This window comes from Ascaphus truei, chromosome 5, assembly GCF_040206685.1.
Source record: "Ascaphus truei isolate aAscTru1 chromosome 5, aAscTru1.hap1, whole genome shotgun sequence".
Classification (NCBI taxonomy): Eukaryota; Metazoa; Chordata; class Amphibia; order Anura; family Ascaphidae; genus Ascaphus; species Ascaphus truei.
The window spans coordinates 146,708,537-146,736,050 of record NC_134487.1 but is presented as its reverse complement, the minus strand read 5'-3'; the positions used below and the strand labels follow the sequence as shown (position 1 = coordinate 146,736,050).

Sequence of the window (27,514 nt, the reverse complement as noted above, 5' to 3'; positions counted from 1 at the left end):
CGGCCCCTTGGGCACAAATAGAATCGGCCCCTTCGGCACATATAGAATCAGCCCCTTAAATGGAATTGCATATCTTCACACGGTTTTTGAATAACAAAAATGTTTTTTTTTTGCGTTTTTTACGAAGATATAGAAAAGTTTGTATGAAGGTTTGCGGGCTGAACTTTGGCACATTTGCACATCACTACTTTTTCTCTCTCCACCCCCTCCGGCGCTCCCGCTGTCCGCGCGGCTCGGGTCTTTCTCTCCCCCCCCCCCCCTTCCGGCGCTCCCATTGCCCACGCGGCTCGGGTGTTTCTCTCCCCCCCCCTCCGGCGCTCCCACTGCCCACGCGGCTTGGGTCTTTCTCTCCCCCCCCCTCCGGCGCTCGCTGTCCGCGCGGGTGTTTCATCCCCCTCCCGCTGCCCGGGTATTTCACCCCCCTCCCACTGTCCGCGTGGCTCGGGTCTTTCTCTCCCCCACCCTCCGGCGCTCCCGCTGCACGCGCGGGTCGGGAGGTAGTAGCGGGGTGTTTCTCCGTCTCATTAGTGTGTGTGTATGTGTGTATGGGAGAGAGAGAGTGAGTGTGTGTGTATGGGAGAGTGTGTGTGTGTGTATGGGAGAGAATGTGTATGGGTATGAGAGTGTGTGTGTGTGTATGGGTATAAGAGAGAGAGTGTGTGTGTATGGGTATGAGAGTGTGTGTGTGTGTGTGTGTGTGTGTGTGTGTATGGGTATGAGAGTGTGTGTGTATGGGTATGAGAGTGTGTGTATAAGTGTGTAGGGGTATGAGAGAGAGAGTGTGTGTATGGGTGAGAGAGTGTGTATGGGTATGAGAGAGTGTGTGTGTGTGTATGAGAGACAGAGAGAGAGAGAGAGAACGTGTAGGACACCAGAGGTACCCCCCCACCCAGTCATCCCCCCCACCCAGTCACCCCCCCCACCCAGTCAGTCATCCCCACACCCAGTCAGTCATCCCCCCCACCCAGTCAAAGTCAGTCAAAAGTCAGTCAAGTCAGTCATCCCACCCCCCGCCCCCTGCCCAGTCACCCCACCCAGTCAGACAGTCAGTAATACCCACCCAGACACCCCATCACCCCACCCCCCAATCACCCCACCCAGACATCCCACCCCCCAATCACCCCACCCAGTCACCCCACACCCCCAATCACCCCACCCAGTCACCCCACACCCCCAATCGCCCCACCAAGTCACCCCATCCCCCCGCAGTCACCCTCTCTCCATCTCTCACCCTCTCTCCGTCTCTCTCACCCTCTCTCCGTCTCTCATCCTCTCTCCGTCTCTCACCTTCTCTCTTTTCTCTCTCCGTCTCTCACCTTCTCTCTCTCCGTCTCTCTCACACTCTCCATCTTTCACCCTCTCTCCGTCTCTCTCACCCTCTCTCCATCTCTCTCACCTTCTCTCTCACCCTCTCTCTCTCCGTCTCTCTCACCCTCTCTCTCCGTCTCTCTCACCCTCTCTCTGTCTCACAATCTGGATCTGGATATCTTATTTACCCTGTATATCTTAACTGCCCTATACTACACCAAAATAACCTATACTGCTTTCTTCCAGATCTGACTCAAGCTTCATACGGAAGACATCGGAATCCCCCATAACCCAGAAGACAGGTAGGGAACACCTCCCCTCCAATGTATAACGTTGCGGAAATGAGGTACCTGGACATTGAGGGACTGCGGATCAGGTAAGATCCCAGACGGGATTGCTGCTTTAAATATTGTGAAGTGGGGGCATCCAGGCACTAGTTAAGGGGTGCAGGAAACTAGTCATTCACATCTGACTTTTTTTTCTAGATTCGACAGGTATGACTTACTGACTGGGTGGGGGTATGACTTACTGACTGGGTGGGGGATGACTGACTGGGTGGGGTGGGGGGATGACTGACTGACAGGGTGGGGTGGGGGGATGACTGACTGACTGGGTGAGGTGGGGGGATGACTGACTGATTGGGGGGATGACTACCTCTGGTGTCCTACACGTGTTGTAAACATTTGGCCACGCTCAGTAGCACTCCTTTTGACACACACACACACACACACACACACACACACACACACACACACACACACACACACACACACACACACACACACCACTCTCTCTCTCTCTCATACACACACACACACACACACACACTCACACTCTCTCTCGTTGGGGGGGGGGGTCAGGGGGGAGTGGAGACAGCCACGGGGACCGAAGGGAACACCCCTGCCCCGTGCGTGCAGCCACAGGAGCGGAACCGGAGGGGGGGAAATCCCCTGCTGTCATAGCCTGCCCCGCGCGAGCAGCCACGGGGACAGGAGCAGAGACCAGAGGGGAAGCGGGTTCGGGGGGGGGGAGGGAGGGACGACATTCCCCTCTATCATCTCCTGCCCCGGGCGTGCAGCCACGGGGACAGGAGCGGGACCGGAGCACACGCGGGACAGGGTGGAAATCCCCCGCTGTCATCTCCTGCTCCGCGTGAGCAGCCACAGGGACAGGAGCGGAGATTGAGGGGATGAGGGGGGAAGCGCGAGCAGGAGACAGGAAACGAGCGCGCGAGGAGCAGCCATTACTTACCCCTGCAGAGAAGGGCTCCATTCCACGTCACGGCCAATTGGCCAATCAGCCAGGAGGATATTTTTTTGTTATTTATTTATTTTTACATTTGTGGGAGGGGGGGGGGAGCGGAAAGGGAGGGGGAAGCGGAGACAGCCACGGGGACCGAGGGGAACACCCCTGCTGGCATCGGGAGCAGCCACGGGCACTGGGGGAAAGCGGGGATCGTAGGGCAACCGGGACGGGAGGGGGGGAGACATCGCCCGCTGTCATCTCCTGCCCCACGCGTGCAGCCACAGGGACAGGAGCGGAACCAGAGGGCAAGCGGGACAGGGGAGGGGGGAGAAATCCCCTGCTGTCATCTCCTGCCCCGCGCGTGCAGCCACAGGGACAGGAGCGGAACCGTGGGACAGGGGGGGAAATCCCCTGCTGTCATCTACTGCCCGACAGGAGCGGAGACTGGAGGGGATGAGGGGGGAAGCGTGGGCAGGAGACAGGGAGCAGCCATTACTGACCCCTGCAGAGAAGGGCTCCATTCCGCGTCACGACCAATTGGCCAATCAGCCAGGAGGATATTTGTATTTATTTATTTATTTAAAAAAAAAAATTGCGCAGAGCAGGGGGAAAAAGTAGCTGGCCACCGGCCAATTTCCGTTCGCGCCTGGCGAGTGGGCGACCGGGTTTGTCGAGCACTGTATATATATATATATATATATATATATATATATATATATATATATATATATATATATATATATATATATATATATCCCCTCAAGACTCCCTTTGAGATTTGATAATGAGATATGTAAAGATTATTTAAATGACACATCACTCACTTCCTAAAAGAATTCCCTTAAGAACTATATTGACAAGTCTAAGGCACCTTATGAAGAATAGAGTAGTGGGGCCAGGGCCCAACAGGATCAGACCCCACAACCTCTGCTATGGGTAGCATCATTGTCACAGCATACTTTTGAGCTCTACAGATCTCGTTTACTAGAAGTGAGTCTCAATAATTTGAAGGCAGACTAATCTAACATCACTGGTCTCTCTCTTTTGGAATCAAATGTATTATATTGGAATGTTATTAATGGTAAAAACAAACACAAATGGCCTATTTACCAAAGTCTCTTGACTAGAAATCCAGGAAATAATTGGTGCAAAACCATTGCACCAGATTCACCAAGTGTAAAAGTTTTAACTGATTTCAGTAGAACACATTTTTGGGCAAATCTGGTGTATTTTGTTGTCCAAGCTTTGCAGCTGGGGGACTTTGATAAATAGATCATTAAATCTCACTCGTGCATTGCTGGGCCAATGTAAATGCGGAATAGTTAATTTTAGCCACAGTATGTGTTACTGTGATTTAATAGATCAATTGGCAATGTAACGGAATCTGAAGATGATTTATGAGTTGTCCTGCTATTGAGCCAATGATTTTCTACCAAGATGCAGTCATTGTATTTACTACATTCAGTACATGTACTGTACAATACACTTACTTGTTAATCCTACATTGCTGGTGGGGCCTCCAACAAAAATATGTTGATGGCAACTATACTGTAGCAGTGAGGGGATTAATTATGCAAAAGAAACACACTGCAGAGAAAGTATTACAAATATTCAGAACTATATTCCTATTTTATATGCATTAGTCATTATGTAGCAAAACTGTCATCTCCTAAACATATTCGTTTTATACACACCTTGATAAATAGTTACCATACTTAGTTAAGTTATGGTGGGTAAAAAAAAAAAGTGACAAAAACCCTCCACAGCAAAGCATATAGCAAATGGAAATATTACTATATGCTCACATGCAAATGAGCATACAGTAATATTTCCATTTGCTATACTGCCTTCAACATGCTGAAAGGTATGAAATCTGTCCTGACAAGTACAGGCAGTCCTCGGTTATCCAAAACAATGCGTTACTCAAAATGGCTTTGGATAGCGAAACGTTGTAAAGCGAAACACGTTTTCCTATAGGAACACTGTTAAAATGAAAGGTTCCGTTCCTGAAGGCATTTTAATGCTAAAATACACAAAATATTTTATGCAGACAATAAGATATGCAGCATACACATAAATTATATAGTGCATATACTGTATTATATATCTATTACATAATATATAATATAAAAAATATAATATATTATATAGTATAATATATATATTATATACACATAAACAACTTTGCAAAGTGTCGTAAGAGCGTTGGATAAGCCGTTTTGGCGTTGTAAAAATGAACATAGGTATGCATTGCATAGCGTTGGATAAGCCATTCGTTGTAAAACGAGGACTGCCTGTAAAGACATTCACAAAGTCATAGGTTAAACGCCAGTAACTAGTCATGTGTTCAATACAAATTTGTTTTTGAACAGAAAATATAATTTGGGTTTTTACTAAAAGAATAGAAAACAACCCCAAACCGTAGTGAAACATCACGTGCAAACCTTCTACTCGAGACTGCAAGGTTTAATAACATAATGTATACCTTACGGGCCATATTTACTAAGCAGTCTTCTGAGTATACAATTGTTAAATGCCTTTGTTAGCCCAGCAAGTACATTTTACTTCACTTTCTTTCCTTACAGTATATAGCCATACATTCTGGTGAAAGTACAATACATGCCAGAACTATACATTATCTTTAAAATGCATGTATAACATATGATTTTAGTATACAGTACCTTGTTTTTTTCTTTTTCTTTTAAACAACATAATCTTTATGACAGTGTTGCTGACATTTTGTGGTGCTGATGTTAAGGACCGTGAAACTCCAGTAATATCATTTTTCAATAATTAATCATCCCACATAAGAAATAAAGCACTATACTTTTAAATATTACTATGTTTTAATGAATAAATAATCCTTATTTTAATTTATATTTTTAAAAGGTTTTATTTCTAAAATGAAATAAGTTAATGTAAGCAAACAAAAGCAACATAGCTTAATCATTGCGTTGTAGAGCAGTTATCTGATCTTATTGTTTATTAGTTAACAGGAGAACAGATGTAATTCTGATGAATGATAATAGATTATACATGATACTTCATCATACTGTAATTGTACGAAATCATTTAGAACTATACATTATGCGTTCCTTAATGTAGATTTTCTGATACTTGCAAGATACTGAAACCTTATTTTCAAATATGAGCAGCACTAAATTTGGGTCTACCACAGGTATACTTCTGCATATAATGCATGCATTTACACCTTGAATAAATGTTTATCTCCAGCATTGTGAGAATACCCAGAATGAATGTACTGGGAATTAAAAAACAGTGAAATACTTTCAACTTGAGCCCTGATTTTATCTTTTCCTATTCACTTTCAATCACTGCATGAGATTGGATACCATTAAATATCGCAATCCCGAGGCCTGTCATTTTATTGCTAAAGAAAATACAAACAAAAATACATTATGAGGGACAATGTGTTGTGCTGATCGTTTGCAAATTGCATCGTACGTTAGAAATGAGACAGATTGCTAAAATAAACAACTCAGGTCTATCATTGTAATCCTTCACTTCCACCCGTTCGTTATTTTGGGTGCCTTCCATTTAGAGTTCTTGTTCCATTGAGCAAATGCTTCCCCCAACAGTGAGGTGCACCATCAGCAACAGACAGCTTTCTAATAACGTATGCCCGAGTGCATCATTCTCATTTCACTCACAGCTTTTGAGTCAGTTGGGCGTAGGATGCACACGGAATGGGACAACTTGCCATTGTCAATTTGCCGCCGCTGCTGCCGATCAGCCACCAAGAGCCGCTGGCCGTCATGCCGCTAAAGCAAGTTATTAAGGAGTTAACTTTAGGATTTTTTGGATAAGGTTAAACATTTTAGGGTAAGGCTAAGGGGTTAGAGTAAGGAGTTAACTTTAGGGATTTTTGGGTTAAGGCTCCAATTATGGGTTTTAGGGTAAGGAGTTAATGGTAAAGGTTTAAGGGTGAGATTTAAGGTAGGGGTTTTAGGGTAAGGGGTTAAGGTTTTTAGAGTGACTATTAGCGTTGGCACAAGGGGTTAAGGTTAGGGGTTATTAGGGTAAGGGCTTAACGGGTTAGGGTAAGAACTTAATGTTAGGGGGGCACCTTCGCAGCCAGACAACCGGCAGTGAGCTGCCCTCGGGGGCTGATCGGTGGTGGCTAGTTGGCTGCCGAGGAGTGGCTGTGGCAAGTCCTTCTAGACCGGAATGTACAGTATATAAATTCTAGTGAGTTTTAACTTCTAATAATGAGAGCATGAACTTCCAAGTGAAGGAGTTTATGACGTAATGCAGGGGTTCTCAACTCCAGTCCTCAAGGCCCCCCAACTGGTCAGGTTTTCAGGATATCCCTGTTTCAGCATAGGTGGCTCAATCAGTGGCTCAGTCGAAGACTGCCAAAGCAGGCTCTTCAACTGAGCCACCTGTGCTGAAGCAGGGATATCCTTAAAACCTGACCCGTTGGGGGGTCTTGAGGACTGGAGTTGAGAACCCATTCATTACGTCATCAAATCCTCCATTTGGAAGTTCATGCTCTCATTATTAGAAGTTAAATCCTTGGGGATTTAAGTTGAGAACCCCTGACTTAATGTATAGCTTGTGGTTAAACTACCATAATGTGGACGAATACCACAGAGTACAATTTTCTAAAACCTATAAGGCTGAGATCCACAAAGCTCCATTAAATTACACAACTTAACAGCACATTAAGACTAATGGTGTATCTTGAAAGGACATTACGTTAAACGATGTTTAATCCCATAAAGAGCATAGCGTTAACTATTACGACTGTTAGAGATTACATGCAAATGAGGCGTTATACTGTAACATAGCCACAAAAGTCTGTTAAGGTTAAAGTATAGGGCTTAATTCTACGTTAAATTTACAGATTCTGGATGGGTATAACACCACAGTTCATTATGATTTAACTAAAATAGCGGGCTTTCCCTTTCCTCTCTTTCTCAACTTCAGTTAAAGACCTATTGAGGGTCTGGAATGGAGAAATGCTAAGATCTACTTAATGTCACTTTATTGGAAGATAACGCAATATTATGATACAATAATGTGACATTAAGCCTATGCTACTTATATATACACAACGGCCATTGTTTTTGCATATAATTAGCTTTGAGAATGTGCATTAACCTCTGGTAACATAACAGCCGCTCCTGTTTTAGTTAACCTCACATTTTGAGCCCTGATTTGCAGTGAATAATGAATAATTTGCAGTCACAAGTCCAACATGATCACTATTGGAGTCAGAAAGATTGCTATAGAAAGTTATACAGTAAGTTGTGATTTACTAGGAGTTTTAAAGTTAACGCCCAGTTGGCAAATTTATATTGGTTGGAGGAATTAATGTGCAATATTTTGCACGTTGAGTCATCTCAAACCTGAACACATCCCACTTAATTTTTCAGGAGAGGAACATGTGGGGAAACAAACCCCACTGCTTCAACACTGGCAGGCACAGAAAAAAAATACAAAATACCAAATGTACAGCATTAATAGAAACCCCCCCAAAATATATAAACGGATATTGGTCAAAAACATGGTACAAAAGCAAGCTGTACAGATTAATAGGCATCTCCTTATTCATAAGAAGTACACTTTGGAACACTCAGACATCATCCTACTATATACATCAATAATACAATTACGTACAGTATTTGTTTTGTCAATAGGGCCATGGATTAGCTGGCAGTATCAATAGTGTGGCACCATTGGTGTGCATATTTTCCCGATGTGGAGAAACACATTTGAAGTTTCATAATTCAGGGATGAAGAAGGAGAAACATATCCAGTGTCAATGGGGCTGCAGGATTATTTGACTTAATTTATTGCAAGGATACACTGGAAAGGACACCATTGGGGAGAAGAGTTAAAGCAGCACTACAGGTTTATATCATCAAAAGTAAAATCATTGTATTCAAAAATATAGTAGAAAAGTAGAATAAAGTTTGTACATGTGATATTGCTGTTAAGTTACAACTAGGGAAATGTGTTGGGTGTTTATGCCTCAAATTCTCATGGCTGCACAACTTGGGCAAAAATAGCAGTAGAATATCAAAATTATATAGTTTCTTTTTGATAAATGTGGTGCTTTTTTATGCACCAGTTTTGCAGCCCGGAGACTTTCATACATAGGTCCATATGACTAAGTAGGGCTACTTCGTAAGATACCTTCCAGTGTCGGAAGACACCTTCATGCTCAAATAGCACAGCCTAGTGGATATGACCCATAATTTGTTGCATTCATTTAAATAGGGGGGTGAAGTCAATACACCTGCCCCGCCTACTAAGGTTTTACAACATACAGGAAACCTAGCAAACTAGGTGGGCCAAGTGGTTCTTATGGGGGTGGTGTTCCAAGGCAAATTTGGAGCAAAATGAATGCAAATTGCATCAGTTTTATCTTGTGTCTCCTGGTGTCACTGCATCAGGGTCTTTCCTCCAACACTTGTGCCATTTGCGTGCCCTTGTGATTTGGGGAGTGACAATAGGAGGAGTTACACTATGCACAGATAACAATGAGATGTAGCAAACTCTGTGTCTCCGTGCGTCAATTTTGTATCTTGTATTTGTCTCAAAAACAATCCACCAGGTCTGAGATGGTGCAAATTTTCCTGGCTCATAATTTGCGTCAAATGTAAGGCACAATTTCATACATTTTACGCAAATGGAACCAGAAAAGGGAGCAATGCGTTGAATCAAACTTTTACGTGCACTTTCTTTATCTTGATCTCCCCCTACGTTTCAACGGTGTCTATCAAGTGAAAGTCATATACAGTACAAGAGTGTTCTAACCTTTTACACTGATACACTTAGGTGGTAATGTTCCAACACAACTTATATTTTCTTTAGATGATCTTAGCAGAAAGTCTATCTGTACTCAATCATAATTGAAAAATAATGTTAAGTAAAGGATGAAACCGGTAGTGCTGTAAGAAAACGTGTCCCTCGTCTGAATATACTTTATGTACAGCACCTGTCTCCAAAGCACATTGGCAATAAGTTCTTCACTGTAGCACCACATGCAACTTCTAAATGATGAATTTGCATGGAATTAAAAGAGATGGTCTGCCTCCAGCACAGTATCTAAAGTATATGCGCTGAGGTTGTAGGCATAAAGCTCTGCAGAGGTTAAGTTGCTATTTGACAATCATTATGTTTAAAAGTCAACAGTATAAATCAAAAGATCTGGCTGGTGTCCTTCAGTAGAAGATTTTGTCTATTTGCTTTTAGCCATTGTTTTCTAAACCATATCTATTTTAGTATTCCAGTTCAAGTAAAATACAGGTGAAGAGGAATGGACATGGATATCCTAGATAGCCACATTCTGAGGGGTACAGTCCTTTATACACGCCACCTGGCCATTGAAAAATATAGTCTGGGAACCATTGTATTATTATACTGGCAACAAAATACACACATTTCATGGGTTATGTATAAAGAATATTTTTTTTAACATGAATTGAAAGAGTGCATTTCTTAAAATCAATGTCTCACCCCCTATTATTAATGGCATATGTAGGTATGTCGTTATTCATGTTCTTACATTTGTCACACAACATTTGATTTTGTAGTGTGTGCATCATGTCAAATTTTGACGCATTTATGACACAAAAGTGGCACATGCTTCAGGGTTTTTATCACATACCATTTAGACGTGCGCTGCAGTATCTGCATCTACACTCTGCGTCTAAATCCACCTCCTAGCGTCATTTTTGCTTTTGTGAGAAATTGTATTTTTTTACATTGATACAACTTGATATTCTTTTGTGCAACTGCTTTACGTCACAATCACTTATAGCAGGGGTGCTCAATTCCAGTCTTCAAGCCTTTCCCCCTCCCCAACAGGTCAGGTTTTCAGGGTATCCCAGCTTCAGCACAGGTGGCTCAATTAAGCCATCTGTGCTGAAGCAGGGACTGATTGAGCCACCTGTGCTGAGGCTGGGATTTCATAAAAACCTGACCTGTTGGGGGGGACTGAGGACTGGAGTTGGGCACCCTGGGTTATAGCACCGCTTTATACATATCAGCCACAGACTTGATTCATTTTTCACATCCTTTCTTTTGATATTTTCTATAACAAAGTTTTTAATTATGCCTATTATTTAACAAAAAGCTTTTGGATTGGAAGCAAGGTGGCTATTGCAATGTTGAATGGAGAACTGTAGCTAGCTTTTACTCTCACATTCTAGTTTTGGTGCTCGTTATTCCTTATGCTCAATGCTTTGGAGTAAACGTGCTGCTTCAGTACAGTATATGGATAAATAGCAAAATGTACCAAACTATTTCAGCTTCACCTTGAATAACAAAAGATAAAATAAGACCGTTAACCCCCTCCACAATTACATTTAGGCTGTCACTATTCCTGAGTTAAAACAAATAGCATCCCTGTAGTAAGTAAGCCAGACGGTTAGAGTTTAATATTTTATTGTAAATAACCTCTGCGGGGTTATATTTCTCCGGCTTTGTCCTTTGCAGTTCTTTTTGTTAATTCCTTCATCGGATCCATGGTGTTACATTAAAAGGTTCCCCCTGCACAGCAGGGAATCGATTGCTTCTCGATAACTTTGGTTCTATGCCCAAGACGCATATATCTCTTGACCAGCTGTTTCTTTTTGATTCAGAAGAAAACAAGTTCGGTTTCCTCTTCTGAATCAACGCTTACATTTTCCACTAAATGCAGCATATACTGTAACTTTAGACAGGACCATACCGGAGCTGTCAAGTAGCAGATCAGGAGTAATGGCTTAAAATACAAGGTTGAGAAGTCATGACGTTTTATTATTTAGCACAGGTGTAAACAGTGTTCTCTTTTCTGCAAGTATGGAAGCATTTGTCTTTTTTGCAAGGACTCATCCATGTCGTCTAGCACTCTGCAACAATATAAATAAAAATACAGTTAGTTCAAATGGATTTATTACTTTAATCATACATTTTTTTACCAGGAAAGAATACATTGAGAGTTACCTCTCGTTTTCAAGTAGGATAGAAGACCCAATCTCTATCCCCAACATATATGCAGCATAAACAGTTTCCTAAAGGGGATGAAGCGCTGTGTTCTAAGCAATGTTTTAATTAAATAATATATTCAATATACTATGTTACTGTTGGCAGGATTTGCAACAACTGCTGGCAAGTACTTCTGTTAATAAATATGTGCATTTACACAGCTTAAGGACAAGTTGGGTCACTTATTAGTGTAATAAACTTTTGAGGATATGTATTGAGATGATTTTCACCTTTTGCCCTTCACTGTGTAATTATTTCCTATTATGCCATTGAAGTTGTTTTTGAATCTCTTATATCGGACGCAGTTAATGGGCACTGAATTTAATGCAGATTAAGCGGACATAGAGAAAGACAAACATCTTGTGTGGAAAGCTCTGATACATTCCATGATAACATTATTCCTCCCATACTTTTTACGATAACTACTTCTTAAATCTCTCAATAACGTAAGTGAAGCAAAGCTGATGCAAAGCATCCTGATACATCACACAAACAGATATAGCATCAAATTGATGCTCTTAAGGGATTATTCCGCCCTTTGAGTACAATGGGAGGTTTTAGGTGATAGTGACGCGATCTGCACTGCCACAGTTTAATAAATAAACCCCTTACTGGCAACTTAATGTCATATTAATAGAGAGAGGGACACAGACACCTATTATTGACCCATATATTGTACCTTCCAAAACACTCCCTCTATACAACATGTGGAGTGATACCTATGAACACACCTGAGATACTTCAATCTATCAAGAGCCCTTTTATTAGGGTCTGAATGTGAGTAATGCTAAGTTTACAGTAGGTAAGACCTAACTACCGTAGCGTTAAGTCCCTGCATTAACCCTACCAGACTTTTGTGGTTATGCGATGTTAGGATAACGTCTCTTTCCAGCTCACTATCAGTAATGTCCGTTATAGTTAACGGGATGCTGTTCACGGGAGAAAACACGATTTAACGTTACATTTGTCCTTTGTGCATCTGGGCCACAAATACACTTTCATCACGCTTGTACTTGCTACAGTACTTTGATACCTCTAGATGAAATCTCGCACTTGGCTGATTTTCTACACTAGAAATTTCTCATCTTCTGTTTTAGCCCTGCTCCTGTATCTCTGTTTGAATCCCTCCACTGACCTTCTCCTCAAGACTTTGCTGACCACTTCAAAAGGAAAGTCAGGGATATTCCTTCTGTCCCTTTTACCTCAACACTGCTTCTACCCAACCAGAGGACCGGAGCTGCTCTAATGCATGCTGTTATCCCCTCCCTTCTCTATTATTGTAATTTACCACTACCAGCTCTCTGCCTTGCAACTTTCTCATTTTTAATCTATCCATAATGTTGCAGCTAGAATCATTTTGTTTTCTACTAGACCAGTCATCTTCTCCTTTAAACACTCTCCTGGCTTCTTATTAACTTCAGGATCACCTACAAAGTTCTCCTTATTACCTTCAAGGCTCTTTACTCGTCCACTCCTTCCAACATATCAGCTTTTATATGCCCCTGCTCTTCGCTCATAATTGTCTCCTTTCCATCCCATTGCTCTGTTCCCTCATACCTATAGCACCTTCTCTTCCCACCACTAGGTCAAACCTAAAAACACACCTTCTGAATGAAGCATTTCAATAGCCTGGACCCAACACTGCTGTCCCACACCCAAAGGTGCACTTACTGTACCAACCATTGTGGTCAAGCACTGTCATCTACTGCCCTTATTCCTTCACCTGCTGCCTCTGTAAGTCTCTCAACATACAACTTGGATTGTAAATTCTACGGGGCAGGACTTTCCTTTCCTACTGACTAATGTTATATGTGTTGCACTTATTGTATTATAATCCCATGTATTCTATTATCTCTTTTGTAAATTGCTGCATACATTTGTGGCACTATATAAATAAACATATACATATACATACATGGAATTGGAGAAAAATGCAGTGGCAATTTCAATATTATTGTGATGACAACTGAGTTTATTGGGGCGTTTATAGAAACTCGTTGATTGTCATATCCAGTAGTCCCTGCAACAAATGCTTTACATAATTATAGATCTCAAAAATAGAAAACTGTTGGCGCATATCACAATTAAGTATGTGATTAGAATGAAAAGAGAGAAAAAAGGAAATATGCACAAAACAAAAGTTGGGACTGCTATTTTTACATTAATTAAACATCTGTTTATTTACCTATAACTTAGGAAATACAACAGGACGGTGAGTTCTGTATACGGTACTGTTCCTGTGTTGCTACATCCGATGTGCCCTGGATTACTGGCTGCATTACTACAGCTCAAGTGTAGTGTTTCTTAAATAATTGTTTATTTATTGTATGGCTTATTTGTCTGATATATATGAATGTATAAAATATTTTGTGTAATGCATCAATAATTCTATGCTAATGTGGCCAAAACCCCCAACCCACATCTGTACAAAAGGAACAACATGAATAAAAGTCAAGTTTCATGGGGTGAAACGTATGAATAAATAGATCACTTAGGAGATGGTCTAATTTGGATCACGCGGTTTTGATTTCAGATTTTCTTAACGTCACATAGAAACCTTATTCTCTTACCAGTACTGGCAGTAAGCAAAACGTTGAAGTGATGCAAAGGTGACAAGTAATATCTCTTACCTGTTCAAGAAGTAATGTAACATCAAGGCCAAAGAATGAAGGCGAGAGAGAAGAACAAGAATAGAAAGAGAAACTGCAGAGGGAAAATAAGAAAGTTTAGAGGGGATAGTATTGCATGCCAACCAAGAGTGAGTAAGAACTAATATGACTATAAAAGCACAGCACAAGGGACTGCTTGCCAGCTCTTCCAATATTACTAGCAGAATGTTTATAATGTAAATTGCAATGATATGTTAAGAAGAAGTACAGTACATTTAGTTGTAGTAATAAGCAACATACTGGGAGTCACTGAACCATAATAAACTGCTCTTGTTAATCATAGAAAGACATATAACAGTTCCTTCCACAATGTATTTTCATGACCACATACAGTACGCAATTCGGGGAATTTGAAAGAAGACAGAAAGGAGAAAAATTATGTATCTTAACAGTGTAGTGGATATTATTACAGAAATTCCAATTCATCAGTCATTTCATTTATTCATCTGATCCAGGCTTTCATTCATTTAAGAGTGCAAGTTTTTTCAGCTAATTATTTATCGCTGAGGGAATTATTGAATTATCCATGTGATAAATGAATGGAAAACCTGCACTGCATTAATTAAGGAATATCTCACAATTGGAGAATTAATGAGAAATTCCAGTGAGTAAACGAGTGTGTTCAATAAAGTTGTTCTGTAACTTTGCAGAAGGTAATTTTGCAACAGACGTGAATAGACAATTGTACATCTGTGTGTTTTTTTTTTAAATATTCATTCAAAGTTTCATTTATATTGAAAGATTTTTTAAGAAATTGACACATTTTGGAAATGCCCTTTTGTAGGCTGTACCTCTCAAAATACAGGGTACGTTTATATAAAACATTAATAATAATTAAGAGTAGTCACCGTACAAAATGATAATTTCCCCCCCTTATCTAAGCTTTATTCCGAACATTTAAACATTCTCTGAGATTGTATTTAAGAATAAAAATACAGGCAAACTATGAAGTGTTATGTACAGTACTACGATGATTTTGGATTTGATTTTTTGTGAGTCAAAATTTGCGGTCTAAAAGTAGTATAAACCTTCATAAAATTTGCGTCGCATGTATGAAGCTCATAATATGACTTCATACATATGACACGTTGTTGTTTGAAATAAAGTTTGGCGTCATGTTAAATACCTGATTGATATAATTTAAATACAAAAATAATGATGTGCATTTTGTATTTAAAGGTATAACTAGTATTAGTAAATAAAAATGATATGGGTAGTATTATTTATAATGGCCATACCGTGGAAATAATACGTTTTGTTAACCTATATAGTGAGTCATCTGTGCGGCATCAAATACATTTTTGATTGATACATAGCAACTTAATTCTGGGATAACACTATTAACAGACTTTTTAGGGTTTCCAAGAGGTTCTACTGGGTCGATTCTTTTTGGCTCACAATTTATCTTTAGTACGTACCATTTACAAGTGTGCATCAAGTGCAGTCCATTGCTTGAGAAAGATTAGGTTTGTATATAGGTGTACACAAGTGCAACACATTTGAGAATGTTGTGTGTCAACTGTTGTGATGTTTAGTACATAGGCTCATATATGTCTAGTACACAAAATTCTCATATTGTTAAAGTGTGCAATTCAATGGTTACTTAATATCAACAGCAATACTTTAAATGTTTCTGTACACGTTAATATCCAAAGCATGTGTTAAATATTAGTATTAATATTTATTTCTAATTATCATAATTATACACCATCCTCTGAGAACCAGTATATAGTATCTGTACTGTGGCTTTATGCACCATCATGCAGAATACATTTAACTACTAGCAATGTAATTACAGTGGGAAAGTGCGTTTCGCAAGCATGCAATTCCAAAACAAAACAGTAACATTGTAAAAGTTTGCACATTACTATGCAATGTAATTGCATACAATTAATACATAGTTGTACATATGATTAAAAATGGGACAAACTCGTGAATTAAATTAGACATAATTGATTTTTTTTTAGCATTGCATAGATCATTGGATACTGCCACTACATTTATACTGGTGAATTAATATATATTCTAGCTTTTAGGGGGATCAGTAAATTCTATATTCACGATAGTGAGGATTATAACATTTTGAAAACAACTCCAATTCCCACAAACACAAAAGCTTGTGTGTGTGTGTGTGTGTTTGTGTGTGTGTGTGTGTGTGTGTGTGTGTACAGAGGCGGCACATTTTATTTGAGTGCGGCTAGCTCCGCAAGCCTGGGGATGCCCCGGCATGCTAGCCGCACTCCCTCGGCGTGATGACCCGCGGTCACGCGTCATCGGGTGCCTGTGCCCCCTGCACGCGCGTCCAGGGCTCCCCGAGGGAGCCCTGGTGTCCCGCGATGTGAGGGACGGCGGCAGGGGGTTCCGGGGCACCCTCTGGCGCGCGCCAGGTTACTGCTGCGGCCGAGAACGAGCAAATGCTCGAATAAACTCGGCCGCAGCAGTATATATATGTATATATATATATATATATATATATATATATATATATATATATATATATATATATATACACAGAACGGTATTGTCTATTCATTTTTGATTATTGAAGCTCGGCTTACACGGTACTGATCGATATCTCTCTCTCTCTCTCTCTCTAAAAAATTTATGATCATAATCAATTAAAATAAAGGGTATTAAAATGAAACAGCGACATGGAATAAATCCCTCTGATAACACTATGGTAAGTGTCTGGATAATTTGTATATAACAATGGAGTTCTTGGCTATTGGTAAAGTCCAGATTCCCTGGAATGTGGTGCCCAACAAAAATGCAGTCTAATATCCCTGGTTAATAATATAAGGATAGATAAGGGGTGAAAACAAACTGCTTGAATGTGCACCTACAGTACACAACCAATTGTAATATGAATCCCCAAAGGTACATTAGTTGATAAGTATATATAAAAATATTAAACCACAGTTAACATAAGGGACACCTTCTCCTGGTCAATAATTGAACCAGTAAAGTAATAAGTAGACAATAGGATGTCTTAACGTGATATCGTTTAGATACAAGGTTGATGGTTCCCCTAATAGTGTGGTCTGTGGATAAATAATATACTAGTATCGAAATGCATGAACTGGATACCAGGATAGAGTGAGGTGAGGGTTCATTATAACCATAGAAGAACATGTGGTATGAAGAACCAATATATAGATTCTGTAGGTAATGCCAGCTCTAGTAACGGACTGCTGAGGTTAAGTCTGGTCAGTGTGCGTCAATGCCCTGGAGAAAGCAAGAGCTGGAAAAACCTGTTGTGGAGGGTGGCAATGCAGATACAGAGCATCAGGAATACAGATGCTAGGACTGCATTGCCAATAAAGGCAGCAGGAGACTATAAGTAATAGGCTCTCATGAAAAATAAGCCAACAAGTTTGGTTAATATATATGTAGCAAATGCTATAAAAATGAATACACAAAACAATACGGTAAGCACTGGATCAGGGGTATGAATAGCATAGTTACTATACTCTGTGGGTCTTAGGAAGGATATGCTGTATAATACAAAGATATAGGTTTACTGTATTTTACATTGACTTGCATTTGATTGATGGACCTTTTTTACAGGACAAATGGAGATAATGATGCATTTCACATGTTGTTGTGAGGGAGACTCCCTGACATATATTAAGGACTTGCTAAGATGTGAGTTCTGTATGTTCTGTTTTAAATTACATTGTAAAGTATTATGTCAGAAGCAGAGCTACAACTCCCAGCATCCAATGATGCTAAATAAGGGAATCAGTGAATGGATTTTTGTAGGGATTAGTGTTATATTGAATAATATCTTCAACCTTTACGAATTAAAATGAGATTTGAGTTGGGGCTACATTTGAAATTTAAAAAAAGTTTCAAATGAGAATTATATTGGATAAACAGGGTGACCATAAAAATGATACAACTTGGTGTACTAAATTTACATTTTACTTCTTAGATTTATGCATTGTTACTGAAAGCCTGTACTTAGACAGTTCAGTATAAGGGCATTGTTCATGGCCATAACCCCATTGGGGATAAAAAAAAAAGCAATTTTGTATGGATAAAAGACATTAAATTTTACAACCAACCTTTTCCTCTAAATCTTTAATCTGTCTCTTCTGAATATCAGTTTTATCCTCCAGATCTCGTATCCTCTGAAAATCAAGGAGAAAATATGAGACGTAGAACTTGGCAGAGCAGCAAATGTTACATAAATCTTATGAACCATACACCTTGAAATGGGGACTTAATGAACTTGCATGAAGGAGGAAAACACAGTAGATGTTTAACATATGTGGTTTTCAATAGAATAACTTCAAAAGACTTCACAATCACTCCTTTAATCTCCTTTTATGAAGGATTTAGATCAGGGGTGGCCAACTCGCATCCTTAAGAGCCTCAAAACAAATCAGGTTTTAAGGATATCCCTGCATCAGCACAGGTGGCTCAATCAGTGGCTCAGCTGAAGACTGTGCTGAAGCAGAGATAGCCTTAAAACCTGACCTGTTGGTGGCCCATGAGGACTGGAGTTGGCCAACCCTGGTTTAGATTCATGGAAGGTTATTGGGTCTGCCATTGAATAATACTTGTGTGCAGTGTTTCAGAAGCAGAAAAAGGACCACTCCACAAACAGAGGGAGGAAAGCAAAATATGAAAAATATCCAGAGAAATAGTCTGTAAAGAGCGGAAGGACTCCAGAGAAGCAATATCAGGGTAGATGCTATGGTACAATACAGTACATCACAAAACAAAAGTAAGGCATAAATGATGGCTTCTATTTAGTAGGTGGTGTTATGCCATAAGATTTTGGCACAATGTGGCAGAGATGATTTTGGCAGAGATGTGGCACAAGATTTTTGCCCATGGAAGGGAATGGGCATTAAGGTGTCTTCTGGACTTTGAAGGTGTCTTATGGCAGAGGATTGCTTAGTAAATATGCCCTGTGAGGTGCCTCATCACAGATACTTCGTAATTACTATCGGAATGTGTGCCTCGTGGACTTTACAGTGACATATTTATCTATAGCAGAGCACAGTAACTTGTAACCTGCGAACAAAGTCTGTCCCTCAAAAGGCCTACACGTGTCCCCTGGACCATCCGCTAATATTACTTTGATTACTATTGTTCAAGCAGCTGAGTGTAATATTTCACAAATGTTATAAATATGTGTAAATTGTTCCCACTGATCTATTAAATTACAATATTTTAAAATATATCTGAAATTACATTTCTGTCCCTTCTACTCATACAGTAAATGTATTCCTATCTGGCCCCTTTGGAGAATTGATTGAAAAACACTGATCTATCGGGTTAAAACTGTGCTGCCAAGTACATTTCCGAGAACAACACTATTGTTTTCCATATTTTATTTATTGGATCATGGCAAGAAATAGCTTTCTGTATTGTATTACTTCGGGGGTTAATACTTGAGGTCCATTATGTGTTAACGCAACTGAACAGGACAAGCGTTAACCTCCATTCAAGTCAATTTTAGTTACCGCCGGTTCATGTGCGTTAACCAGCAATAGGCCTTAGTTAATCTGCCCCTTATTCTTGCTGCTGTCAGGTATCTACTGTATGTATTTTGTATGCTACATACTAGTGTTCACTATACATAATACATAATACAGTATAAACATATATATTATATTTTTGTTTAATGGTCAATTACTAGTTATTCATAAATTTCCTGAAACCATTACCAAGCTCCACTTCCCCTGATGGACATACTGTATGTACAAATTATTTATGGCCATAACGTGATAAATTAAACTGATTAAAAATAAGCATCCTCAGCAAAGTTTACCTATTTCTCCCAGATGATCCAAAATACTGTAAGTAAATATTCATGTGACACTGAAACATCAAATATCTTGATTCCGGATAAAAACGTATTTGCCAAAACAAACAAAAATGTCAGTGAAGGTTACATTAAACCATACACAATAGGTACTGTACTTTGGAGAATAATATCAGCCTGATGGGTGCAAAGGTAGAGAACCAGAGTGGAAGAATCTCCTTAGCTACTTTATTATTATTATTATTTTCACAGGATTGAATCAGGGGGTCTCTAGAGCTGAACCCCATTCATTTCAGCGCAGGGAACCCCTACTTCCAGAGATTCTTACCTCCATATGGGGGTGCCGGTATCACTCTGTTTTTTAAACCTCCCACATCATGTGGGACAATAGAAAGCCGCATCGGATGACATCACGGCTTCCTATTGGCCAGCAGGGCGTGGGAGCTTTGAAAAGCGTCCATTACGTTATCCCTGCTAGCGAGCCAGATCGGCTAACGTTACACGCTATGAAGGTCAGTATTTCAGAAAGCAGGGGGTCCCCGCAGCTCAAATTAATGGGGTTCAGCTCTTAAAAACACCCTGTTGTAGTCCTATGTTAAAAAAAACAACAAACGGTGAGCAGTCGGCATGTAAAGCAGCCCATCTTTAAAGTAGCTCTTTTAAGTGATACAGTGTGGAGTTTAACAGAGAGTTCAACAGGGGTGAACAACACCTATGGGCCCTGAATCCGGAATGTCAACTACGCTGGAAAGGAGAGATTATCTATCCCAGACTGCACATCTCAGCACTAAACATTTGCTGCCATGCCGCCTCTACTATTTATATTTACAATGACCTCGCTTCTTTTCAAAATATGCGGTTCTTGCTACCAGCCTCGTTATGTCTCTAACTCTATTCATATATCTCCATATCTCCTTCCTTCACCACTTCTCAGTTCACATGAACTCCTTTCTTACCTGCGCCCTCTGACACTACACAGCTATACCCCCTGCACTATTACACACACCCCTACAAATCATTCTCACGCATTCTCTTTCTTTCCGTGCTTCTCCTCCTTGCTTCTGAGGATATTTCTCCCAATCCTGGTTCTTGCTTTATTTCTATATTCTCTTATCTTCACCTCCCACATACAACTTCTACTCTTTCTGGTGTCAACCCCTCTAACCTCATACCCATTCCCTGTCAAACTCCCTCCTCTCTCCCTTTCTCCTGTGCCCTTTGGAATGCACACTCCCTTTCCAACAATATCCTCTCTGTGCATGACTTCTTTTTCTCTCACTCTCTGCTCCTCCTTGCTATAACTGAGACTTGGCTCACTCAGTCTTACTCTGCACTGGAAGCTGCCCTCTCTTATGGTGGCCTTTCTTGCTCCCACAATCCGCGTCCTGATGGCAGGGGTGGAGGTGTGGGGCTCTTCCTCCTATCCTCTATCTGCCGTTACCGAACCCTTCCTACTCCTCCCTCTCTTGCTTTTCCCTCCTTTGAGGCTCACACTGTCCAGATTTTCTATTCCTGTCCACGTGGTGGCCATCTATCACCCATCTCCCTCTAATTAGTCCCCTTCTATCTTTCTCTCTCACTTTGAGTCCTGGTTTTCCTTTTTTCTCTCGTCAGACTCACCTGTTCTTCTCCTTGGGAACTTCAACTGCCACATTTTTGACCCTTCTTTCCCTTGAGCTTCCTGCATTCTTTCTCTAACCTCTTCTTTTGGCCTTCAACAGTGGACTGCAGCTACGGTAGCACCCACAAGGATGGCCACTAGCATTTGATTCCGCTTTACACTCCTCCCTCTCCTCTCTCAGCTCTGCTCCAGACCGACAACCTGGTCAGGAACTACAACTTTGTCATATCCTCCTCTCTTGATCTACATGCCCTGCTTTCTCTCTGCCTTCCTCATCCTAACCCCAGACAATGGCTAAATTCCCGCATGCCATGCTGCATTTCTACACTTGTTCTTCTGAACGACTCTGGAGGAAATCTAACACTCGCAGATTTTCTTCACTACAAATTTATGCTATTCTGTTTCAACTCTGCCCTCTCAGGCAAAACAAACATAATTTTCTTCACTAATTAACATGCACATGTCTAACCCATGCCAACTCTTCTCTGTCTTTGACTCCCTACTCAGGCCACCCTCTCTGCTGCCTGTTCTTCTTCCTCCATCTCACCACAGGACTGTGCTGACTATTTCAAGGAAAAGGTGGAATCCATATGTCAGAACACCCCTCTGTATCCTCCCATCCTACACCCCTTCCTAACTCTCCTCTTGCCTTCCTTGACTCTTTTTCCGCTGTGACAGAGGAGGATGTATCGTTGCTAATCTCATCTTCTCCCTCTATCACCTGCCCTCTTGACCCCATTCCCTCCCATGTCCTAAAACCTCTTGCTCCTACTATAATCCCTACGCTCACACACATTTTTAACTACTCCCTCTACTTTGGTACAGTATCTTTCTCTCCTCCTACAAACATCCAACAGTTACAGTATACGTTTACACAAAAACAGCAAGCCTGACCCTTGAGCCTGAGCCTGTCTTTCTAACTATCGTCCTGTCTCCCTCCAGCCTTTTGCCTCTCCTTGAGCATCTTGTATTCTCTTGCTTGCTCCAATTTCTCACCACATATTCTCTCTTAGACCCTCTACAACCTGGATTCTGCACTGCTCATTCCACTGAAACAGCCCTCACTAAAATAACTAATGACCTCCATGCTGCCAAAGATTGAGGTCATTACACTCGACTCATATTACTCGACCTATCTGCAGAATTTTGATACTGTGGACCACCCTCTTCTCCTTCGTATTCTCCATATTCTTGGTATTCGTAACAAAGCTCGTATCCCGGATCTCCTCTTACCTCACCCATCGTACTTTCAGTATCTCTTCTGCTAATACCTCCTCCATTGATCTCTCTGTGAGGGTACCTCAGGGCTCTGTCCTAGGAACTCTTCTCTTTTCACACTCTCTCTAGGTGACTTAATCACCTCTCATGGGTTCAAATATACCCACTATATCATTCTGGATGGCCCTCCACCGACTTAAACATGTCTAAAACGGAGCTACTCATATTTCCTCCAAAACCTGGCACTACTTCCTCCTTCCACATTACTTTTGAAATTACTATCATACACCTAGTAGCACAAGCACGCTGCCTTGGGGTCAGACTCGACTTCTCTCTCACATTCTCCTCTCACATTCAAAGGGTAGCTAAAACCTGCTGTTTTTTCCTCTGCAATATTACAACGATATGCCCTTTCCTCTGTTGCTTGACTGCTAAAACTCTGACACATTCTCTCCAGTCTTTATTACTGTAACCTCCTGCTATTTGGCCTTCCTGCCTCTCACCTGTCTCCATTGCAATCTATTCTAAATGCTGCTGCCAGAATCACTCTACTCTTTCCTATGTCTCAGCGTCTCCCATACTGAAATCCCTCTCCTGGATTCCTATCAAATCCAGTATCACACACTCAATTCTCCATCTCACTTTTAAAGCTTTATACTCTTCTGCCCCTCCTTACATCTCAGCCTTAATTTCTCGCTATACACCATCCCGAATCTCGTGTTCTGCTGAAGGATGTCTTCTCTCTACCCCTTTTGTATCTAAAGCCCTCTCCCGCCTTAAACCTTTCTCACAGACTGCCCCACACCTCTGGAATGTCCTTCCCTTCAATATCCGACTAGCCCCCTCTCTATCCACCTTTAAGATCCACATTAAAACACACTTGCTTAACGAAGCATATGAGTTGCTCCATGGCTGATACTTTACACCTCATACATAAACCTTGGCCTCTTGCAGACGGACTTACCAGAACGCCCTCCTACTGTCTCTGTATGTTCTTCTTACCAACCAATTAGATTGTAAGCCCTTCGGAGCAGAGGCTCCTTTTCCTAAATGTTACTTTTATGTCTGAAGCACTTCTTCCCATGATGTGTTATTTGTATTATTTGTTATTTATATGATTCTCATGTATATTACTGCTGGGAAGCGCTATGTACATTAATGGCGCTATATAGATAAAGACATACTTACATATAAAAAAAATATTTGATTGCCTCTTTAAGAAGTGTAAATAATTCTGAAAGTCTAGGGGGCTTACTGTATTTGATATTTGCCAAAGTGGCTATATGGGTCGGTTTGGGCTGGAATTCCCCATTGAAATCGATGTGGAATTTCTTCTAAAAACTACCTGGATCAGCCACTTCAGTGGATATAAAATGAGGCCCTATTGCTTAAAAATACCTTTTTTTCCTCATGCTAGCTAGAAATTACCTGGTGAGCTTGTTGAAGAAGCTCCATCCTTTCCTGCAGGATTTGACAATCAAATTCCCTGCTCTTTCTCAGCATCTGCCGCCTTAACTTCTCTACAGCCATTCTGAGCTCATCCTGTTGCTTGTCGTTCAAAAGCTCTCCAAACTTGATCACTGTTTCTTGCTGCAATGCATTGTATAGGGTAGCTTCCAGCTCTTGGATTCGCTGGTCAACACAGCCAGAGATCAGTCAGACAAAGAGGCAATGAAAGTGTGCATGCAGAGAAAACATCTTTTCAAAGTAGTATGATGATTTGCTTAGACTATACCTGCATAAGGGGAATTTAGTTGCAGGAAAATGATTCTTCCCGTTCTTGTGATATATGCAGTACAGGCATACCCCGCATTAACATACGCAATGGGACCGGAGCATGTATGTAAAGCGAAAATGTACTTAAAGTGAAGCACTACCTTTTCCCCACTTATTGATGCATGTACTGTACTGCAATCATCATATACGTGCCTAACTGATGTAAATAACGCATTTGTAACAGGCTCTATAGTCTCCCCGCTTGCGCACAGCTTCGGTACAGGTAGGGAGCCGGTGTTGCTGTTCAGGACGTGCTGACAGGCGCATGCGTGAGCTGGCGTTTGCCTATTGGGCGACATGTACTTACTCGCGAGTGTACTTAAAGTGAGTGTACTTCAAGCGGGGTATGCCTGTATGTATGCTTCCTAACGTTAGTCATGAAGGCTCATCAACTAGACAGGCTTTAAGCAGAACCTTCTATTCTATATAGTCCAAAGCAGATTGCAGTACATCGGTGCTCAGTGAATAAGCCCCTAAATGTTTTATACTACTGTTGCTGAAATGTGATAAGTATATTGGGAAACACTTGAATACATCTGTATTTATTTGTATATTCTTATCCTCTTGTTTTGACACTTTTTAAAATATAAAATGTGGTTAATATTGACAATTGTGGAACATAAAGAAAGAGCCATATTTGCTCATCGTTGCTATGCTCAAATATACCTTCTGGCACCAAAATATACCTTACAGTCCTTTTACTGAGGATTCAAATGATTGGGTTGTTGATTGGGTCCTATATCATAGCACTGCTTAGTAAATGTAGCTCTTTATTTCTGTTCCACAGTTATGTTCTGTTTGAGAAACATAGGCCTGTTGTATGTCTCCTTTTATATCTATTTATGGAGATCTCCAGCATTTAGAAAACAACTGGAGACTGGAAGAAAGGCCTCATTGCCTAAAACGTTGTCCCCTTTATTCACTTTTGGCACCTGTTTCCTTTAGAATTACGTTAAGTTCAAGTAAACGTTCTATTTTGTTGGCTATATTTGCAGTTATGCCGTTGATCTCTCTCCATGCACCTAGCTGGATCTGTACAATAATTATGTCAGGGCTGTTCCTCTATTTTTTCCCATAGACTCCTTGTATATCTCTGGAACTTTAGTCACCTAACCCAATGTCTCCGGAACAAAATATTGGACTTTTACCTCATCAAGCATGAAAAATTCCCTTGGCGACCAAATGTCGGCTTTCTAGCAACATTTCTGTTATGAGTACATTTACTTCAGTTTGTTTTTTTATCAAGTGCTCATTCTGAAAAATCATTTTTTGGTTATGTTATCCCCACATTGGATTATCCCCTTTACTGAGCACAGACTCAGTAAAGGGGATAATCCTACACTGTGGTTTCATTTGGAGTGTGCTTCTTGCAGCGCTAGATTGATTTCAGCAATGTAGGTACATAGAATTGTGCAGGCAGTATATAATATGAATTATTTAACACTATAACACAGTTTTAGTTTATAAGTAGGCTCTTTACACGTACCATGTAGGCCTGGTCCAGAGCTTGCTTTCTGTAATCTAGTTCTTCTTCCAAGTAACCTTTCAGTTTACAGAACTGCTCCTTTAGAATGAATGTATTACACAATGATACATTTAGTATATGAGAATAACCAGAATGTTCCATTCAAAGGCCTGAGACCCAATAGACAGTATCTTGTTACTAAAGATATATCATTCATGCGTAGAACTTTCAGCCATGGAAAACTCTAGTTGTTTCAGGCTATTATCATGAATATACTGAACTTGTCTCTCTACTTCTCATCAAATTAGCTCTTTAGAATGATCCACTCAACCACAATTTATAAGAGAGTTTGATTTAAGAGTCTTAAACATGTACAGTAATGTGTTACAGAGTTGTTACATTTGTTGGATAACAGGATATGCAGGTTAGGGGAACCTACTGTAAATGAGTGTCAAAGGTGTGCTATTTTTGAAAGTCAGAAGGTATCAGCTTCACGTTGTGCTTTTTCTAGAAAATAATTTGCACAAGATGTAGTGTTTTACTACACATAATACATTTTAAACAAACTACTATTTGTCAATGAAATGGCTTTGTGTTGTGTAAGATACGTGCAATATATAGCACTTACCATATCACTTTCTAACTCCATCATCTTCCGATGCAGAGCTGCTTCAGCCCCTTCTATCTGCTGAATCCACTATAAGACCAAACAAAATGGACAGGGGTGCATGGTAATGTTGCTTGGTACTGTATATACATTATATTCTGCATGTAGCTTTTAGCAATAACCGGGGCTATTTTAGTGATGAAACTTCAACAAAATGGAGGCTCTCATTATTTTCTTAGAGATCAACAGGAAACATCAAATAGTGATTATGAGGTTATTTGTAATAGTGAGGGAAGAAGTGAGGCTCAGTGTTTTTTTTTTGTCTCGTTTCCTTGTTTAAACTGTGTTCGTTATTGTAGCTTATATGTAAATTTAAATAGTATGTTGTACTGTAAATGACTGAATAAATATTAACTTCCCAGAGCCAGTGATACATATCCAGCGTTCTCTACAGTCCAAGTGAAAAAAATCTACACATCTAACATGACTCTTAGGGCTAGATCCTTGAAGCTCCGTTATATCAGGGCTCATAACGTGACATTACCTAAATCAGTAACGGATGTTATGTTCCCTGAGGTTAACATGTATCCTCAAAGCTAATTATATGCAAAAATAAGAACTGTTCTACATTTAATAGCATACTCTAGGTTTAATGTAATATTATTGTAACATAACGTTTCGTTATTTTCCAAAAACGTGACATTAGCTATGGATTTTAGTGGATACACGGAAGTTATAATAGCCCCTCATTTGCATATGATTTGGATGCACTTATCACTAATGGTCGTCATTATGAGAGAAAACATGGCTTAGCGTTATGTTATTG

The 27,514-nt window shown here is 40.5% G+C and overlaps 1 protein-coding gene across 3 annotated transcripts in view; it reads right to left on the bottom strand.

Moving 5' to 3' along the window:
• Positions 1 to 10,954: 10,954 nt before the first annotated feature.
• JAKMIP2 (janus kinase and microtubule interacting protein 2) overlaps positions 10,955 to 27,514 on the bottom strand; it is a 114,195-nt gene continuing 97,635 nt past the window's right edge. For 2 of the 3 annotated variants that reach the window (XM_075601019.1, XM_075601021.1), the window contains 6 exons: positions 26,710 to 26,778; positions 26,103 to 26,180; positions 24,269 to 24,472; positions 18,290 to 18,355; positions 14,184 to 14,256; positions 10,955 to 11,417 (listed from right to left, as the gene is read on the bottom strand). In XM_075601019.1, coding sequence (XP_075457134.1) covers positions 14,206 to 14,256; positions 18,290 to 18,355; positions 24,269 to 24,472; positions 26,103 to 26,180; positions 26,710 to 26,778 — 468 coding nt within the window. In that variant the 3' untranslated portion in view covers positions 10,955 to 11,417; positions 14,184 to 14,205. The remainder of the gene's footprint in view (positions 11,418 to 14,183; positions 14,257 to 18,289; positions 18,356 to 24,268; positions 24,473 to 26,102; positions 26,181 to 26,709; positions 26,779 to 27,514) is intronic. The other variant, XM_075601020.1, reaches the window with a different exon arrangement.